General features: G+C 53.4%; 7 protein-coding genes across 7 annotated transcripts; 2 read left to right on the forward strand and 5 right to left on the reverse strand.

Annotated features, from left to right (window-relative positions):
• Nucleotides 1-375: 375 nt before the first annotated feature.
• ACET3X_009847 (uncharacterized protein) lies at nucleotides 376-1,851 on the reverse strand. The gene is made up of 3 exons (XM_069456007.1): nucleotides 1,653-1,851; nucleotides 1,047-1,292; nucleotides 376-994 (listed from the first exon to the last, which is right to left on the reverse strand). Exons 1-3 carry the CDS (start codon nucleotides 1,707-1,709, stop codon nucleotides 530-532), a joined length of 768 nt encoding a protein of 255 aa, XP_069302680.1. The 5' UTR covers nucleotides 1,710-1,851; the 3' UTR covers nucleotides 376-529.
• Nucleotides 1,852-2,162: 311 nt separating this feature from the next.
• Nucleotides 2,163-3,611, reverse strand: ACET3X_009848 (uncharacterized protein). The gene is made up of 3 exons (XM_069456008.1): nucleotides 3,462-3,611; nucleotides 3,048-3,405; nucleotides 2,163-2,997 (listed from the first exon to the last, which is right to left on the reverse strand). Exons 1-3 carry the CDS (start codon nucleotides 3,517-3,519, stop codon nucleotides 2,259-2,261), a joined length of 1,155 nt encoding a protein of 384 aa, XP_069302681.1. The 5' UTR covers nucleotides 3,520-3,611; the 3' UTR covers nucleotides 2,163-2,258.
• A 1,516-nt stretch (nucleotides 3,612-5,127) lies between these two features.
• ACET3X_009849 (uncharacterized protein) lies at nucleotides 5,128-6,555 on the forward strand. Its single transcript, XM_069456010.1, has 2 exons — nucleotides 5,128-5,429; nucleotides 5,481-6,555. The coding sequence occupies exons 1-2, from the start codon at nucleotides 5,423-5,425 to the stop codon at nucleotides 6,200-6,202; spliced, it is 729 nt and encodes a 242-aa protein (XP_069302682.1). The 5' UTR covers nucleotides 5,128-5,422; the 3' UTR covers nucleotides 6,203-6,555.
• Nucleotides 6,556-7,072: 517 nt separating this feature from the next.
• On the reverse strand, nucleotides 7,073-7,352 carry ACET3X_009850 (uncharacterized protein; the record flags this gene model as incomplete). The annotated part of the gene is made up of 2 exons (XM_069456011.1): nucleotides 7,073-7,240; nucleotides 7,320-7,352. 2 exons carry the CDS (start codon nucleotides 7,350-7,352, stop codon nucleotides 7,073-7,075), a joined length of 201 nt encoding a protein of 66 aa, XP_069302683.1.
• Nucleotides 7,353-9,404: 2,052 nt separating this feature from the next.
• ACET3X_009851 (uncharacterized protein) lies at nucleotides 9,405-10,460 on the forward strand (the record flags this gene model as incomplete). The annotated part of the gene is made up of 1 exon (XM_069456012.1): nucleotides 9,405-10,460. The coding sequence occupies one exon, from the start codon at nucleotides 9,405-9,407 to the stop codon at nucleotides 10,458-10,460; it is 1,056 nt and encodes a 351-aa protein (XP_069302684.1).
• Nucleotides 10,461-10,537: 77 nt separating this feature from the next.
• ACET3X_009852 (uncharacterized protein) lies at nucleotides 10,538-15,086 on the reverse strand. The gene is made up of 2 exons (XM_069456013.1): nucleotides 12,927-15,086; nucleotides 10,538-12,820 (listed from the first exon to the last, which is right to left on the reverse strand). The coding sequence occupies exons 1-2, from the start codon at nucleotides 14,861-14,863 to the stop codon at nucleotides 10,867-10,869; spliced, it is 3,891 nt and encodes a 1,296-aa protein (XP_069302685.1). The 5' UTR covers nucleotides 14,864-15,086; the 3' UTR covers nucleotides 10,538-10,866.
• Nucleotides 15,087-16,030: 944 nt separating this feature from the next.
• On the reverse strand, nucleotides 16,031-18,034 carry ACET3X_009853 (uncharacterized protein; the record flags this gene model as incomplete). The annotated part of the gene is made up of 1 exon (XM_069456014.1): nucleotides 16,031-18,034. One exon carries the CDS (start codon nucleotides 18,032-18,034, stop codon nucleotides 16,031-16,033), a length of 2,004 nt encoding a protein of 667 aa, XP_069302686.1.
• Between the last annotated feature and the right edge of the window lie 207 nt (nucleotides 18,035-18,241).

Here is an 18,241-nt window from a genome sequence, read left to right on the forward strand (position 1 = left end):
TTGGTTTCAAACTTGGGAACCTATTCTTGTCTACTTTACCTACTTTTATTCATGAGAACTAGTTTACTTCTTCCTTCCCTCTATCTTGTTCGGCATCTCCTTCAGCTACTACATTCTTGTGATACCCCTGGGTTTGTCATATCATTACTTGAGTTTCCTGGGTACTTACGGAATGGGCTGACGGGATGTGGGATAGATACCCCATCTCTTACGTTATACAAGCCATCAGTGCAACCAAGAATCGTACTACTTATGCCTACTGGTGATGTCGATGCACACGCGGGATCTCGCTAATTCAGTCATGTACAAGTGAAACTCTGCGTTGCTTAATCGTCGTTGGTATATCAGATACTGCTTCAACCCAGCCACCCATGACGCCTATCGCCGTACCCATGCTAGTCCCTCGAAGATGCTGTCGAACTACTCATAGCCCTCCACTCTCCCTGTTTCTGCATCCTGTCCTTATTGGGGGTGTTTTTTTTTTCACTCGTTCGATACAATAGTGAAAAGGCCGTCATAGGCCCATTTGTCATAGTTGCGCAGCTGCCGCGTCAGCTTGCGCAGTTTCCATATCATCGTCATCGTCGTCGTCGTCGTCTTCCTCTTCATCCTCCTCCTCGAATCCAGTCTCCATCTTCAATGTCTTGAGCCTGTCTTTCATCTCGTCCTTTTTTTCTGCTTGCCATCGTGCCAGCGCTGCTGCAGAGTGTACTTTGAAGCCGAAAACGCGGGGCTCGTACCGCCGTTGCGATTTTGGTGGCAGCATGGCGGGGTAGACTTGGAAGAGGATGTTGTGGAACGAGGTGCCGAAATAGGCGCCATCGATTATGGCATGGCGAGAGGACTTGGGGTTGTAGAGATCTTCGCAGCGAGCGCAGTAGAGTTTTACGGGTGAGGCGTTGGGGACGTCGGATTGACCCATGGGAAGGAGAGGTTGCGATTCGCACATGACGCGGGGGCATTTTCCAAAGTCGGATTTCTTGAACTTCTCGAGCTGGTGGTGGTCGTGTCAGCATATGATGTTGTCATGGAACAGAGTCGCTTACCATCTTTGCTAGGCCCCTAGTTGTGACAATGTATCGTGCATGTACCAGCCCGTACAAATGCCGTGCGGACTTTTCAATCTGTTCCCGCATGTCATCGTCGCAGTCGAAGTCGAAAACGTCGGTTACGAGATCGAGTGCGTATTGATAGTACTGAACTTCGGTGTTCAGGCCCGTGAGGTTGAAGCGATCGGTGAGGTACTCTTCGTCAATCTCGCAGAAGTATTCGTTGCCTCGCGAGGATATGAACTAGTCGCCAGTTAGCATGTGTTTGAGAGCGCGCTTGCTGCTTGTACGTGTGCATCGTTCTCGTGCCAGTCTGACCACCATGGAGACTGCATGACCATGAGCGGACCCCACTCGGCACCAAAGATGAGTGGATATGCCGAGTCGATTGCATGTGGGCACATGCGTGTGGAAATATAGCCCCTCTGGGCGCAGCCATCGCTGGCGCAAGGTCAGACGTGAGCCGCAGTGAAAGGCCGATGGGACATACCATGCAACCAAGAAGCTCCTGTCCCAGCCCCCTCCGCTCAGTCCTCGCAGGGCCATGGTGGGCGCTCAGGGGAAGATGCCAACGGTGACAGACTAGGAAGCCAGGGTACTCACCCAATCTCGCCAGTAGCTTGTGTAGTCGCTATCCGTGTCGCTATTGAAGTCGTCCATGATGCGCGCTTGCTCCCGGCGACGAGCTCCAAGGGGTATGAGCGTTTCTGTGTCTTGTTTGTAGGCTACGACCACCGGCGTGGTGGGGCGTTGCGATCAGGCGCAAGCACGGGACGGGACGCGGTTGCGGAGTGAATTGCGCGCCTACCTAGGTAGTGGGATGGGAGTCGCTCGCAGCCCACCTTGTTTCTCCGCTCCGGTGGCGCTAGTCGGTTGGCGTGCGTGCCATCACCACGACAGCCCCATACTTCCCCACCAACCATGTCCAAACGGGGGTCATTGATAATCTGTTTCAGGTCTTGCATGGAGCAAAGGGTCTCGGTTGGAGACCTGCATCGAAGACAGTCCTCAGGCCATTGTCTGGTAGGTGAGTGTGCGATAGTGAAAAGATGCTAATCAACTGGCAGTGAAGTGAGGTCCAGACTTGCCAATGATGCTTATGAAGTATATTGAGTCAAGATTACCACATATCTAGGCGCTATTCGCAAGAGGAGAGGTGAGACGAGCCAGTCTACGCTGTATAAAGCGCCCAAGTTCATCTTCATCTCATCATCCCCATCTGAGGTTGTCGATTGCTCTCCGTATGTGCTGCGCTCCCAATGCCTCACAGGCCCCGGAATTGTCACATTCAGGCCTTCCACCATGCAACTGCTTCATCTCATCGCTCCAGGAGTGCCGGTTATTATGCCAATTCTCTTGTCTTGTCTCGCTCTCCTTTACCAGATCCAACAACGGTCGCGGATTGCTTCCACCGCCATAGACCTCAGTCTTCAATGCAGTCTTGACTAGTTTCTTCCAATCCTTCCCCTCAATCTCAATGTTGAATCCCATTGGACAGTCAAGGGTGCCAGTGTGTAGATGCAGCAAAGCTGGGTTGTTATCGCCAATTCGATATGGTTTCTTCTGACCCGTCTCTTCCAGGCGCACCGCCTCGCGGTCGACTTCGATCAGGACCCTGTTGAAGCGTTCCACTACCGCTTTCATTACAGACACTATTGACTGCACATTCTGGATGGCTGAGTATGATTCTCTTGGGCATTGGTCACAGTGTATCAACTCCGAGAGGGCTGTCATTGCTTTTCGTAGCGGTAAAACGACTTGAGGGAAGTGAAAAGTGACGACAGCTTGAAGTTCGGTTAGGGTTAGCCACGTCGTGGTAAGGCACGAGCATTGCCCTGTATTTGATTGACTCGAGAAGGTGTCGTGGGAGTCAATAGGCTGGATGTCAGGTTGAATATCAGGCGCCAGATTCCATAGCAGTGGATCCATGGTTGTATCCAAAGTGTACCTGCAAGAGTGTCAGTATTCGTCGATATCGATCTGCTGCATCTGATATACGCATTGTTACACCCGGACGGCACTTCAAACTGATCTTGAGGGATGAGCTCATGAGGTTGTGGTGTAATAATCTCATTCCCTGCCGAGCCGTCTGATGATTGCACGTCTTGCAAAAGCGACGGGGATGTCAGGCTGTTCAGATCTGTAAAGTTTGACATGCCTGGAAAGTCATTCCAAACGTCGGCATGTTCGTCTTGCACTACTGCAGATAATCCTGTTGGCTCGTCCGCTTCGTCCTCTCTCATCCTTTTCCTGGGGCGACCCATCCGCTTTTGTGGCGAGTAAACACACTCGACCTTCTCTTTCTGACAACGGACACATCTCGGTGTGTCGCCGGAACATTTCAGCTTTCGTGTCCCTGGGTGTAATTGAGCGTCGCGCGGGGCAGATGGGAGCCTAGCATGAGGTACTCACGGCACTCATCGCAAGCCGCATGGAGTCTTCCCGCTGGTTTCACATTTTCTTGTACCATTGTGTCGTGTCACAAAAATGCTTAGGCTGGAGAAGTAATAGCGCAGAAAGTGGGGATCTCAAGCAGCATCAAGATGTTGTCGTGGTTCCGCGTAGGGCCAGGGATGATGACCTGAGTACGCCTAACCCGCCAGCTCTGCCATGCTCATCCCTATAGAGAATGGCTGCGCAGATTAGCCCCACCTGATGACGGGATACCAACGTGTTGGATCATCGACCATTAACACATGGAATACCAGAGCCCTTGTTTCCTGTGAATGTTAGGTAAGCTGTTCGTTGGCGTGCTACTCCAACCTGAAACATGGCTAGCTGTCAGTGGCCATGTAGGGCCGAATGAGGAGTCTGCAACCTTGGAAATGCTCGCAGTGACAGGCGGGTCGCGTCAAGGTGTGCTGTCAAGAGACGAACCAAAGACAACAAAAACTCGCAAGTTCAACCAAGCAAGTGCGACGGCTAGTCACTGAAGTGAGGCAAGATGTGCCAGGATTCACGCGGAGCCGCCTTCATTGACCAATGTCATACTGGGCACTTTGCAGCATGTTGGAGGCTGAGTACGGCTCCGAATATCGACAAGACCGTCAGAGTTGCCGGGGGACCCAATGCGCTGGGTGTGGCAGGACAACCGTAATGTTTCACACAGTTGTTCACCGCTCCCAAACGCCAAATATTGGGTCTCACCTGGCTTCCCAGAGACTTTGCGCAATAGCGCAGAAGAGTACGGTATTGGCAATCAAGCTGGATAACGGAGGCGCATACCGCGCGCATCTGGCAATCTACGATTGATGGAAAGGGCGCAGTTGCTCCGCCTTGCTCTTGCATCACACCCGTCTTGGGATGGCTTCTTCGTAATCAGCTCGACCGGTTGGAACAATGTGCAGCTGACTAGGGTGCCCCATGCTCGATGGCGCGCGCCCTACTGGTAGATGCGCACAAAAGCTGATGCCTGATGTCTGGTGGCCGCGAGCTGGATAGAGGCCACAGTTGACCGTGGTCGCGAGGGTTGACGACTTTGCTTTGTGTGGGCAAATGTGGGATGCGACGACGTCTCCTCGACGTCGGTAGCAGGCATAGCCAGACTTGAGACTCCATGGAGAGGCCGCGCAGCCACACCAAAAGACGAAAAGGGAGCGTGCAGGTTGGCGAGCGTGATGCCTCTTTAGCCCTATTGGAGCCTAGGGCTGATGGAGAATGGCGCCGGAGGGCCAAGTCATTGGCTGGGGAGCGACCGACACTGCTGCACGTTTTGTGAGTCACAGAATCCGGGCCTTTCTGGCGCCGCGCTCGCTTCGGCTTACTATTAATCCCCCACTTCCCTCGCTGCCTGAATTCCTTTCCTCTACTCCCAGCTCATCACACTACACCACAAAGCAATACACAAGACAGTCACGAACAATGGCTGCCTTTTAACTTCCCCCGCGCCTCTCCGTCCGCTCACAGCCGACACCTTGGATTACCCAACCATAACCACTCTCCCCTCTTCAACTACAACCTCAGAGACTTCCTTCCAGGAACCTCTGAACTCAAGTCTAGCCTCGCGCAGCTTTAGTTCGCCGTCTCCCCTCCCGTTCGACTTCCAGTCGACCATCACGGCTTCCCAACAGTCATCATGGCTCTCTTCACCAGCACCCCAAGCCTCTCGGCAACCAAATACGAGTCAACACGCATTCGCCCATCCCCAGTCGGACTTTGTGCTCTACGAACCACAACAGGTCTCCCAGCGGCCTCTGCGAGCACCGAGCGCGCCTCAGCCTGGGCACACGTTTAACAGCGGCCAGCACTTTTACGCAAATTCTGCCCCGTCATCGACTACAGAATTCCAACAGCCACGGTTACGCCAACGTCCTCCGGTTCCACTGTTCTCCAGCTCTAGCAACAACACCCCTCAACTGCACAACGTCACAAACATGGCAGGTACGCCGCGCGCTTTCCCCGCTCTCCGTCGCGAGCTCACCTTCCCCGCAGACTTGAACAGCAACAACTCCTTCGACTCGGGCGCAAGCCTGATGTCCAACTTCAACAACGGAGGCTTTTCTATGGACTCGGTGTCCGCATTCACGGCTATCAACGACCCTTCCGTTGCCGCCGGGTCTACGCGCACCGTGTCCCCCAAGGACATTTTTAACGATGGCTTTGGGTCTGCTCCCCCTTCCACGGCGTTTACCAACCTCACTTCCCCTGATATTGGTGACTCTCCTTTCATCAACGACAGTTTCGAGTGCTCTCCAATGTTCAACGGCGAGCCTGTTATTTCCGACACGAGCGACTGGTTCTCCCTGTTCCCGGAACAGGAGACCAAGATCCCTGACACTGTCTACGCACCTGCCATCTCCATGCCTATGGACCGCACTATGAGCAGCCAGTCTATGGAGCGATCCGGTTCTTCCAGCACCGGTTCTCCTCTCGTTTTGGACAACTATTCTCGACGAAAGTCATCTGTCACCAACTCACCTGCAACAAACGGCATCAGCAAGTCTCGTCGGCGCAAGGGTCCTCTGCCCAGCATCACCGTCGACCCCAGTGACAAGGTTGCCTTGAAGCGAGCACGTAACACCCTTGCTGCTCGTGAGTCGCGTCAACGGAAGTTTGACCATGTCAGCACCCTCGAGCAGCGCAACTCTGAGCTCGAAGCTGAAGTTGAAAAGTGGAAGAGCATTGCTATGGCTCATGGATACAGCGGACAATGAATGTCCTCGTCTCTCTCATATGGTTCCCGGTGGTCGTAAGGAGCTGGTGAAGAAACCAGCCTTGCCTTTCGGCAAAAGTTTTCCTTTCCGTATTGCTTCCCGCGGTATTTCCTTTCGCTTCTGCCACCTTCCCGTCTTCGGCTGGATGGTGTTTTCATGTTTTGATCTTACATTGTTATCGCCGGTGTGCAGTCTCCCCTTGTGGTTTTCGATTGACTCCGCCTGGTGTAGGTGGTAATGTGGTGCTGTTCGTTTCTGATTGACGCATTCATAGCTGCGAGCGCTTTCGTGCTGAAGCCTGCGGGATAGTCTTGTTAAATATATGATTTTGCAATTGACTCTTTGTGGTCGCGAGTCTTGTGATGTCCTATGACTCAGCCCTGCCCGACTGTGACTGTAGATAATGACTGTTGGTTAAGACTCACACTGACACTCGATGATCATGTGCATGTTCCATACTGTTGCACGATGATATGCGCAATGTTGGCGATGACATGATCCGCGATATGGTCTACAGAATCATTGTCTCATCTGGTGGAAATGTTGGTTAGGTTGAGCGTGTACGTGGCGATATCCAGCACAAGGGCTGAGCACGCAGATCTGCGTTCCCCCAACCCTACCAACACATGCTGTAATCACGCCTCTATGTGTTTGGGAGCTGCTAAGGTCTGTGTGTGGGCTCCGCTCGCTTAGACCTATAGTTCGTGGTGGGGTATCCCCACAGGTAGTGCAAAGCCTTCAAGCCCCTCGACCATGACCCCACTCATCTGTCAACGAGAACATGAATGCGTCAAGCGCTCCCATGTACATGAAGCAATCAACGGTATCAGGTTTGCTTCACCTGCATCAACTGCATGCTTCCTCAACCTCCTAGCCTCTCTGCATCCTTGGGTTGTCCTGCTGAGGTTCTTTTGATGAGATTGACAGACCCTCCATGGCGAGCTTGGCCATGTACTCGTCGACGATGAGCTTGGTGTTGCGATATTGTGTGCTCTCGGCGCCGAACGTTGCAAGCGTGTTGCGGAGGGAAGATTGGAGCTAGAGCGAGTTAGCCATATGCTAGCTCACTGCTGTGTACAATATTGCTTCAAGGTGGCGAGGACTTGACATGACTTACGGACATGAGCAAGTCGTCCGGCTGAGTCGGCATAGTACCTGCTAGATGCTACTGAAACTACTTTTGGACAATCGCTGAGTTATGCATCCAAGTAGGATGCAAGGAAGAGTAGATGCGCGATCCTTTGACGCCAGTGTCTGCACCGGATTGGAGTATTAGCGGATGTTGATAGGTAAGGCTGGCGTGAGGCTCAAGCAAGAGTGTGCTGCAAAAGTAAGACTTGCGAAATGAGCAAACAAGAAGATACGCTAGGCAGAAGTAGCATCCCGCACTTGCCAGCGCAACAGTTACGACCACTGCAGCTTCAAACGCAAAAAAAAGCGAAGCTCGCATAGATATATAGTGCAAAAACAATGTTGGCAAGAGTGGGATTCGAACCCACGCCCGTGAAGACTGCGGAGGATGTTTAGAACTACCTAAACGCAGCGCCTTAGACCACTCGGCCATCTTGCCCAGACTATGCTGTTGATGAAAAACTTGCCAAATCAAAACATTATATCCCAAATTGTCCCACCAGACTGGCGCTGCATCCTCACGCATCCCTGGATCTCAGTCCCACAAATAGGTTGTCCAACATAGTTCAAATCCCGAAAGTCGCACTAAGAGATTTTCATACTTGAGATTGCAAATGTCGGGACACTGAATTCCAGTGCTCCACGAGAGTGTAAAGTCGCTTTTTCGGGCTCCTGGGAGGCCTACCTATTGTGTCGCGATTATCATTAGGTAGGGTTGAGCTTTTGGGAGCGGTTGATTGCGTATAGCTTTGGTTCGCTAGGTCTGTCGTTAAAAGAAAGATATGTGACCGTCTATACATAGTAAGATAGAAAGAGAAATATCTACTCTCGGATACCGCTTGGATTACATGAAACACCATATAACGACAGTGCAGATGCAGACGCTACGTCGTTTGTACATGAGAAGAAGAAGAAGCGACCAGGGAAGATATAGCTGTTAAATAGATGTACATGTCGCGAAAAGAGAACAAATAAATAGCAGGAGATAGATAGAGACGGTGCTGTGGAAGTAAGCTTATTCGATCTCGGGTAACTGAGGGGTTCCAAGGTTGTGTCCACTGCATTGCGACCGTACGACATGCCGAAAGTAACGTCTTTGCTAGATTGGAAGAGCTTCCAGACGGCAATCAGCTCGTCTGCCTTCTCATCGTGACCAGCACCCTGCTCTAGCGCCTGCCAGATTGCCTTGGACTGGTATGTCCATCAGTAGACATTGCCATGTTTCTCCACAAACTGATCTGTCATGCCATATGCCGGCTTCGCGATCCGAATGACCAGTTCAAACAGGAGGTTTGAGGCTTGCAGCCACGGGTGAATCATCCTTATGTCACAGGCCCAGCCGTCGAGACCTACCGAGATGAGGGTAGGGGTGATGCCAGAGTCATTGGCTGCCTGGATATCTTCGACGATCGCTGCGGTGAACTTGAAAGCCCTGTGAATGGAGAGGCACTGGTGAAGGTTCTTCTCGGAGATGGGTAGATTTTGGAAATGTGTGATTCTTGCTTGGTTACATCCATGGATACGTCAAAGTTTTGACCCATCTACCGCGCCTACCTAGGTAGTATAAGCTCAAAATGAGTCATGCATCATTCGCACTCACGCTATACAAGGGAAAAATCGAATACTCTTGAGGTCCTAAGGTTCCCTATAGTAGTTGCCTAGGTAGGGTATCGCCGTGTAAGGGGAAGTCTAACGCCCCCTGTAGTTGCCGAGGTAGAGTATCAGCGTACAAGAGAAATATCAAATGCTCCATCTGCAGTTGTACAGGCATAGCGTGCACTATCTGAAATCACGAAGCCGGCAATGCACACCTTGGAAGCTTATCAGCTTACCCCACTTCTAAAGCTGCACGCTATACAAGAGAAAAGTTATACGCTACTCCTGTAGTTACCTAGGTCAAGTATTGCTAGATAAGAGAAGATTAATTGCTTTCTGTAGTTGCCTAATAGGGTGATCGATCATTCCCTTGTATGGCGTAGTTGTGCTGGGCAGCGATCACCCGATTCCGTGACACATTACTTTCCCCCACGACTGTGAAGCTCAACAGCAACAACTCGACACCAGCTTCAACATGGCCCCTCTAACCATTAATCCGCCCCTCCTCAACTCCGCCAACCCTTGGTGTACAACTCTCGACCAGCTCCAAGAGCTTTACAATTGTCCCCACACAGGCGCCATCACCACCCGCACCTCGCTCATCCAAGGCTTCCCTCATGACCCCGGACATCACCAATTCGCATTCTTCGATCCCTCAACCCACGCATCCAGCACTCCAAACAAAGATCTCGGCGGTGACGCAAGCACGACTGGTAGTTTGAACACACTAGGATACTCACCCACACCACTGTCCGAATACCTAGATTTCGTAAAAGCAATCAGCGATGGTCTGGGTGACGTGCCGCCCAGCGGCAGAAACTCATTCAAGCCCATCATCATCTCGGTAACGGGCTCCGCGGAAGAAATAACACAGTGTTACCAGCTCATCCACGAGCTCGGAAAATCCGTAAAAATGCGCCTAGCCATGGAAATCAACCTTTCTTGTCCGAATATTCCCGGGAAAACGCCGCCAGCGTACGATTTCGCTGCATTGAGGACGTATCTAGAGGCCCTCAAGACGGAGATCGATGTCGCCTTGGTAAAAGCAGGTGGCATGGACGAAAATGAGCGTGTGGCCGTGGGCATCAAGGTACCGCCGTACACGTATCAGGAGCAATTTGAGGGACTGCTCGGTGTATTGGAGGAAAGCGTGGGCATGAAACCAGTATATCTGGGTTGTCCAGTGGACTTTATAACAGCGGTCAATACGCTGGGTTCGAGTTTACTCATGGTACCGGATGCTGAGGCGGACAAAGGCGTGAGGCCTACGTTGAAGTCGGCGAATGGATCTGGTATAGGTGGTTTAGCAGGCGCGCCTTTGCATCCTCTTGCGCTGGGAAATGTGTTCACGATTAGGAATATGCTGGACAAACATGAGAATCTGATGGAGATCTCGATCATTGGAATCGGGGGTGTGGAGGACAAGGCTGGGTTTGAGAGAATGAGGAGTGTTGGGGCAGGAGCTGTAGGGGTGGGAACGGCGTTGGGAAGAAAAGGCGTGGATGTTTTTGGGCAAATAGCTTCTGAATGAGATTTCTGGGTGACGAGGGTTTACATGCCTGCGTGCGCGTGTGGATCAGCGTATGATGGACATTCAAAATGCTGGATTAATGAGCTAGCGCTACCCTACTCTTTATCATAATATACAGCCTCAAAACACCCACAACCCAAATCCTGCAAACCCAGAAACTAAAAGCCACAACGCAAACGTCTTGACCGCCCACGAGATGCTGCGCCGATGCATGCCAAAAGAGTTACCAATTTCATTCCCCTTTGTCTTACCATGATGCACCAAAACGCCATGCTTGCAACCCAAAGCACACACAATGTAAAACGAACTGAACGTGAACATGAAACGAAGAGAAAAACGATAGACGTGGCGAGATCGACTGCCCGACTTCCGCTCAGTGGGGGCAGCTTTGTGTTCCTCCTCTTCTTTAGAAGCTGACGTAGCCTGTATCCTCACCACCAGCGTCATCCATCCAGCCCGCACCAACCTCGCCTAAACCAGGGCCATGGTGATGATTTCGCGCCATGCCCTCACCTTCGCCTCGTTCGACCCATTCTTCGTTGATGTCATGCCAAATGCGTTGGAAGTAGAGACGCAGTGATCGGAGACCACGGAGATAGCCTCTATCGATGCCATCGGGGTTCTGAGGTGGACAAGGTAGATCGTCTGGTAAAGGGTCTTCTGCGGTCACGCAGTTCGCGAAGTCGACAATCTTCAGTTTGATCTCTCCGTGCTTCTGGGGTGGCGGTTTAGAAGGGGCTGTTGGCGCTGCTGATGTAGATCCAGATGCTAATGCTGAGGCGTCGTCTTCGTTGGTCTGGTTCGATAAAGAGGGCGCTGGATCCTTCTCCTTCAACTCACCGTCCCCGCGATCATAGAGCATCAACAAACTGCTCGCGTAGAATCTGTATCCTGGAAGTTTTCGTATCATGCGTTCCAGCTGGCTGATCTTCTCCAGTATGACGGGTATATGTCTCGTTGCTGCTTTGTAACTCGTCCCGTCCCAGAAAAAGCGCTTGAGCGCGTCCTGAAATTCTTTTCCTGCTTTCAGATCTCGACCAAAGTACTTGTCCTCGAAGATGTAGCTCTGGGTCTTGGCGTTCCAGATTTGCATACCGCAGACTCGCACGCCAAGTTGAGCACTAGTGGTCATCTGACACTTGCGCCGTTGAGACCGCTGTTTCTTCTCATCGGCTTCCACACCATACTGGCGCGTACCCATCTTCAAGTCCAAGACGCAAGGCCTGGACATGCCTGCCGTGAGATCTTCAAGGAGGATGAAGTGTTGAACGCGCTCGTCGGGCTGGTGTTGCGCCTGATCAGGATTGGAGGGCTCATCCTTGAGCGGAGAGCCCATACCATTAGACACAGCTGGAGCTGGTAGCATGGTGCCCTCAGTCGGCCTCTGGGCATCGGAACCGTTGAGCGCGCCAGGAAGTTGCATAGATCGACCCCTATTCTGTTCCTTTGCATCGATGAGGTTGTTACGATCCTCGTCCATGGCAAATACCTCCTCTTCGGCATCACCACCGTAGCCATCCTCTTCGTAGTATTCCAGGTTATGTCTCTGGACAGTATCTATTCCCAAAGGTCTCCTAGTAAGTCCGCTTCCAGAATGGCGGCGGCGGGGCATAGCGTTTTGCGACGGCTTTAGTGTATCGCTATTCATGTCTGGCCGTCCAGCCGAGCTAGAGGGGGCAGAGTCGGCGATTCTTTCAGGAGCACGTCGATGTGCTTCAGCCTTCAAAACTTGCTTCCGTGTGCACTCTTCTGTGAGTGGTGGATGCAACCCAGACACATCCGTGCTGTTCCTCCTAATAGTAGGTGCAGAGCCAGCCACAGTCTGTGGTGCATCTCTTCCAGCCTTACGAGTAGAGATGCCATGGTGGTTGTGACGCGACCGATGGTGAATGGGTGGCGGTGCGAAAACTTGACGGAGCACTTCTTCTTGTAACTTTCTGTTGATTGTTGTGACACCCCAACTGCTGGTATGCTGCAACGCAGGTCGTTTCGGACTGTTAGAGACATGTCCATAATCACTCTGATTTCGCCGATGTTGTTGCTGTAAGATCGAAGAGTTACTCATCCATGGATCGGGAGTGGTGGAGCGTGGTGGCACACGAAACAGGTTGTCTGGGATGATATGCCGATTGTTCTCGAATATTACCTGAGGAATGGTCATGCCGACTTGTTGCGAGTGGCTGACTACGCGGGGTTGTTCCCCATTGCTCCGGTCTCCAGGGGCTTTGGAGGCTTGCCTTGACGCGTTTTCTGATTGTGTTGCAGAAGCAGTAGGTGCGGCGTCGGATTTCGCCTTGTCCTTGGTGGCCTTTTTCTTTTTGGGTGCTTTCCGATAAGTCACGTTCAAGACGCCAATGTACCTAAAAGATGACAATGTTAGCAATTGTCTTGACTAAAACTTGGAACGAACGCAAATATCTTGCTGAAGTCTCAGCTTTGATCGGTAGCAGAGGCAATCTTTCGTACCTTGGCAAGAATTCCAACAGCTCTGGGTGCTGCCGCTCTACTGTTTCGTAGAACTCATTCTCGCGGTTGTTTAGTTGCTTGCAAACTGCTCGCCTTGAGAAACGGTATACGGTGGAATGGCCGCCCACTTGGTGATCGTACGGCTTCAGCTCCACAGCTCCCAGTGGGGCGGGTGGCTGAGCTACCTGTGGCGCAGCGGCTTTAACTTCCTGTTTGTGCGTAGTCGCAGTGGGCGTCGTTCCTAGGTCATCAGTCGCACTGGATTCATAACCAAGATGTGACTGAGTAGATTCGGCAATCGACTCAGATTCAGATTCAGCTGAGAGCGCATCGCCAGCGGACGTCAGCGGTTGTTCTTTGTCTTTCTTTGCGGACGTCGCCGTAGAGATATCACCATGAAGGCATTGATTGGTATCTTGGGACTGTAGAGAAATTTCTACTTCTTGTGGGGTTTGAACATCCCTCTCTGTGGCCCAGCCCTTTGGCCCCGCAACCTCGTGAGTCGAAACCCTCTTCTCGACATCATTCACCTCTCTATCTCGGTCCTGTGTTTCTGTAGGCAGTTGCTCACCTGCGTTGAGACGCCTGTGGGGGAAGTACAGAGCTGAGGAGATTTGCTCTTTCTCCGATTCGTCGTCTTCCTCCGAGCCCGGTGTACGTTCTCTGCTGCCTCGATCTTCGACTTGAAAGTAGTCGGACGGCTCGTGATAGTGTGCTGATCCGTTCGTTGGTGCATGCGCGTGAACCTTTTCGACAGCCGACGTGGGAAGACTGCGTGAGAGCAACGACCTTGGGTCAGCGCCAGGAGTCAGGTTTCCGAAGCCGCGGATATCTTCGAGAAGACGCCGCGGGAATTGCTTCTTGTCTGGAGTGCTCACATCCGGTCGCGAGCTTCCGTCGGGGGGAGTCGCGACAGCGCCGGTGTCGGTGCGAGGTGCGGCTTTTGCTTCAAAGTATGACTCAATTGGACCGCCTAGAGGTGACTGTACGACGGAGGACGCCATTGATGCGCGACGGAGTTGGTCGATAAGAGAAACAGTCTCGTTTGTGGCTTCTTCTGAAAGCGTGGACAGAGTCCTCTCGGCAGACGGGCGCTCTCTCGCCTTGGTGTCCTTCTTCCTCGGTTCTTCGGTAGGGTCGCCATCCTTGAATACGCGTAGATAGTGGCTTGCTTTGCGACTGCGGGCTGACGTAGGTTGCTCTGTCTTGGCAAGGGTTGCTTCGATCTTCTTTTCCATTTCAACGTCCAGGACAGGTTGGTCTGGAATGATGTTGCCCTTGAACGGAACAGGCTTTCCTTCGCGCCATTCTCTGTTTCTGCGTCTCTCTTCGCTCTCAAGCAGAGCCTCGTATTGGAGCTCGGGACGCGGTGGGGTGCTGGGGTGCTGTACGGGCGAGTCGACGGGACTCATAAAGGGCGGGGGACTGTGGTGAATGGCGTCGAAGCCCATGCCGGCCGCAATTGCTGCGCGGGGGTTGAAAGGGGTAGTCAGGACGGCTTGGTGGTCGAAGGACGAAGGAGTTGGAGGGAGGGTGGAATGCTTCCTGCGTATGATGGGCGGGTCCATCAATCGCCTCTGAGGAGGTGCTGGTGCTGCCATCTCTGACAGACTGTGTTCGAGAGCATCGTTGGCGGGGTCTACATTGCGTGCGGTGGCGCGTGGAGAGGAGATGGGGCTGTCGGTGTGAAGATAGGTGGTTGCGAATATGCTGTCGCGCTCGTCGAGCTGGGGGCGGTCAATTGACGACTTCCAGAGAGTGTTGTTGTTGTTATCGTGGACAATGGGAGCCGTGCGTGAACGGCCCGTCTGGGAGAGCGTCCTGGGCGTCACTTGGTCGTGGTGCTCGGGGTCCGGCGTGCGAACTCCATGGCTGGCGCTGGCCCTCACCGATGCGGGGGGTGAGGTATTTCCTTGGGCGTCCGGCTGGGGTGACATGGGCTCGACATTGATTCGACCGTTGGGAAGGCACCTCGTGGCAGGATGGGTGGCTGATATTGCCGGGTGGGCGCTCAGGTCGTTGGCCAGGATGCGGTCGTTTGGGCGCGGCGGAGACACAGCGGAGGGCCAGCAGGGGCGGATCTTCCAGATTAGCGTGCAGAGCAGCGGCGCTGGCGGATGGGAGGGCTGCAGGCGTGGTTGCAGGGTGCTAGCGAGCAAGACACCAGTGAGAGATGCGAAAGGTCCACGTTCTAATTCTGTGTGGTTTGGCGTCCAGGCCAAAGTGGCGCAAAGATTGTCCCAAGCGAGCGGCCCAATGACGTCTGCCTGACTGCCACCGCGTTGACAAAGCGCGTCAGTGCAGCAGATGGCCCGAGATGGTTGGTCGTGTCGCGATGGGTGTAGTGCAGAGCGATGTTTTGTTTACACAATGCCGAAGAACTGACCTGGCAGTTTTTTGTCCACGGCGACAAAGACAATTGGCCTTGGCGGCAATTGCGCGGGCAGTTCGTGCAACGTCGTGATTGCCGGTCCATGTGAGAGACGAGGCAGGAGCGTCCGTGCACAAAGAGCCAGAGCAGAGCCACATGAACGATGTCGGCACGGTTCACGCACTGAGCTAATCGACCTGGGACGCTTCCAAGGTTCAACCCACGACACATGCCATCACCATAGGCTGCAGTCACTCGCTGCAGCTTCACTTTGCGGCTCCGTGGGAAATTGGAAAAGCACAGTTCTTGACAGCTGCGACACAAGCTAGACGGCTTTCCGCCTCCGCGCCTTCCTCCCCGTGGCCGTAGCAAAGGCCCGTACCCAAACTATGCGCTTCCGGCTATACCATCCCATCACGATTGCCTCACCCCTTTCGCCGATATCAATCCGTGCTCTGCCCAACCTCTCTTGCTTGCATCGACTATGCATGGGCTTCAAGTGTCGACGGCCAATCACTCGAGAACGTGGCCTCTCACCGCCTGCTGCATCCTTACGTGACTATCGCTGCACGTCGCTGTGATACCGGTACAGGAATGCTTCCATCTGGCAGGAACAGAGTGCCACGGCGCCCAAGGCCACTGGTGGGGCGTGAACATGCCGCTGCTTCCGTCGAGCTCTAGCTCGTGCACCATTGCCTAGAGACGACACGGTCTTTCCTCTTTGTCATAGTATTCAAGTGTCGTCTATAGTACGAAGAAATCCATCTGCAAAACCCAGATCGCCAGTAGGGCCGAAGTCACCCAGTGACGTGTCCATGTCCGCCGCTGGAAGTCTAAGGTCCTTCAACCCTCCTTTTGGCCTGTCACTCAAAAGCCCCTGGGATCCTTGTGAGGCTTTGTCGGTGGTGAAGCTCCAGAACGATGTAATGTTGTTCTTGTCCTTCAATGGAATACGGTCGGTAGCAGGAGTGGGGCTCTTAGCGACCGCGTCAGCTTTCAGTGCCCCATCACAAGGGCTGAAAGCGAATCTTAGGTTGCTTCTTTGAGATTCTTCAGCCTTCTTCTTCACTGTGCTGAACGCGAATGGCGACGCTGCGCCAAAGAGGTCCTGCGTACTGATGGGTGGAACCTGGAGTACAGTTTCGGGTGCGAGCGGTTCGTCTCGCTGTACCGTGAAGCCAGAAAGAGGTGTGCTTGCTGCAATGGGTGCGGCCAAATACGGACGGGGTGTGTCTTGAGGCGATGTTTGTGAATCCAACCGAAGGACCTCAGGCGATACCATGGGAAAAGTGCTTTGCTGGAACTCAAGCTGAGCTCGCAGCAAAGCAGCTTGTGTAGACCAGTCAGAGCCATGGCTGCCCCGACTTGTGCGGAAGTCCGGATTCTCGTCCTGGACCACGGTAACATGTCCTTCCACCTGCGGGGACGCTTGCACTTCGACGGCAACTGCATGTGTGCAGACCTCCTGCAGCTCAATTTCGGCTTCGTCCTGGGTAGCTGTCTTCTCAACGACTGGTTCTCTGACTGAAGGAGCTTTCTCTGGCGACGAGTCAAAATTGACTGCTCTTGGCCTCAGTTTCGATTTTCTCGAAACTGGCCTAGGCGTGGACGCATTCTGTGTACTTTGACGACTGGAGCGCCGTGGCCGTTCTATTGTTTGAGAGGTTGGTGTCGGGTCGACAGGGCGCTCCGCAGACAGCCGTGCATTGTCTCCTGTAGGTCTTCCTTGACTACCTATCAAAGAAGTGATGATCGGTACCGTCCGCTGCGAACGTTGTCCCAGCTGACTGCTCTGAGGTGTTGCTATCGTCAGAGCCGTAGCGTTACTTGTGTCGATGTACGAGTCTGCACCGGCTGGGACTTGTGCCTGGACGTCCATATCGGCACTCCTGACTGGTGAGGAAATCATCATGGAAGCCGACGCGCTTGATCTCCATTCCTCTTGCTCCAACACTTCGGGAGCCGACGTCTGCGCCTGGAAAGGCGCTTTCGGGAGACTGAGTCGCAATTCTGCCAATGTTTGTGTTTGTGAGGCGCTGTTCCGCGACCGTGACCGTGTTGGAGATGTATCCGTGTTGCGGTTTGTGGCTTTGTGCATGTCGACTCTGGCGGAGTCAGGGCGACGCAACCAGAATGGGTTCGTCATGGGAGAGCGACTTTGTATGCATCTGGCCGTGGATATGCTCACGGATTCTATTGTGCAGGGAACATCGTCGTCGTCGTCTGGTAAGGGCGCTGTCGCGGGCGGTACTTCGATTTCGTCAAGGCTATCGTCGTGTTCGGGGCGGCCCAAATCGTCCTTGGCAGCTCTAGATGTTTCTGGCGACTCTGTCTGGGGTGGCGCGGATTCTTCGACGACGACGCTTTCGGTACTTCTCCGTCTTGCGCCGCCCCTACGTCCGCCTGCATCTTCTTGACCAACAGCGGCCTTTTTGGTCTTGGCGTTGTTGCCCTTGTCTGGTATCTTCTTCTTCGTCTTCTTCTTCTCCACTATGGGTTTCGCCCATGGGTTCTTCCAGCCATCGCTGAAGGGCCCTCGCAATCCTGCTGTGACAATGACAGGTGGTCGGCCGCGTAGGTACCGGGATGCAATGGCTTCGACCCTTCGTCGCTTCGCTGCCCGGTACTCTGGGTCTTCGTACTCCGCCTGCGGTTCTTCGAGGAGGTCTTCGGGGTCGACACAGAACCCATCAAAGTCCAGTCCCCGCTTCAGGTGCGGGTGTAAATACAGCGGCATGTTTATGGACAATCGTGGCGAGAAGCTCGGCCTGGACACAATCCACCTCTACCTAGAGTCCAACATGTGACAAGGTTATACGGGCCAGCAGCAGTGATGATGTAAAAATAGGTGGGGTCAGGGTCAGGTCGCATGGGTCGGTCGGCGTGTGTTTGTGTCGCGGCTGCCACAACGGCGTGAAGGGAGGACCAAGCGCAACAGACAAGC

Source organism: Alternaria dauci, chromosome 10 (assembly GCF_042100115.1).
Source record: "Alternaria dauci strain A2016 chromosome 10, whole genome shotgun sequence".
Classification (NCBI taxonomy): Eukaryota; Fungi; Ascomycota; class Dothideomycetes; order Pleosporales; family Pleosporaceae; genus Alternaria; species Alternaria dauci.

Bases quoted from the DNA above. Each gene is read 5' to 3' on its own strand.
- ACET3X_009852 (XM_069456013.1), bottom strand. From the start codon at position 14,863: ATGTCACCCCAGCCGGACGCCCAAGGAAATACCTCACCCCCCGCATCG. The intron at 12,821-12,926 runs GTACGAAAGATT...GTCATCTTTTAG, and splicing joins CTGTTGGAATTCTTGCCAAG to GTACATTGGCGTCTTGAACG.
- ACET3X_009847 (XM_069456007.1), bottom strand. From the start codon at position 1,709: ATGGACGACTTCAATAGCGACACGGATAGCGACTACACAAGCTACTGG. The intron at 1,293-1,652 runs GTGAGTACCCTG...ACTGGCGACTAG, and splicing joins CAAGCTACTGGCGAGATTGG to TTCATATCCTCGCGAGGCAA. The intron at 995-1,046 runs GTAAGCGACTCT...GACCACCACCAG, and splicing joins CTAGGGGCCTAGCAAAGATG to CTCGAGAAGTTCAAGAAATC.
- ACET3X_009848 (XM_069456008.1), bottom strand. From the start codon at position 3,519: ATGGTACAAGAAAATGTGAAACCAGCGGGAAGACTCCATGCGGCTTGC. The intron at 3,406-3,461 runs GTGAGTACCTCA...AATTACACCCAG, and splicing joins TGCGGCTTGCGATGAGTGCC to GGACACGAAAGCTGAAATGT. The intron at 2,998-3,047 runs GTATATCAGATG...ACACTCTTGCAG, and splicing joins CCGTCCGGGTGTAACAATGC to GTACACTTTGGATACAACCA.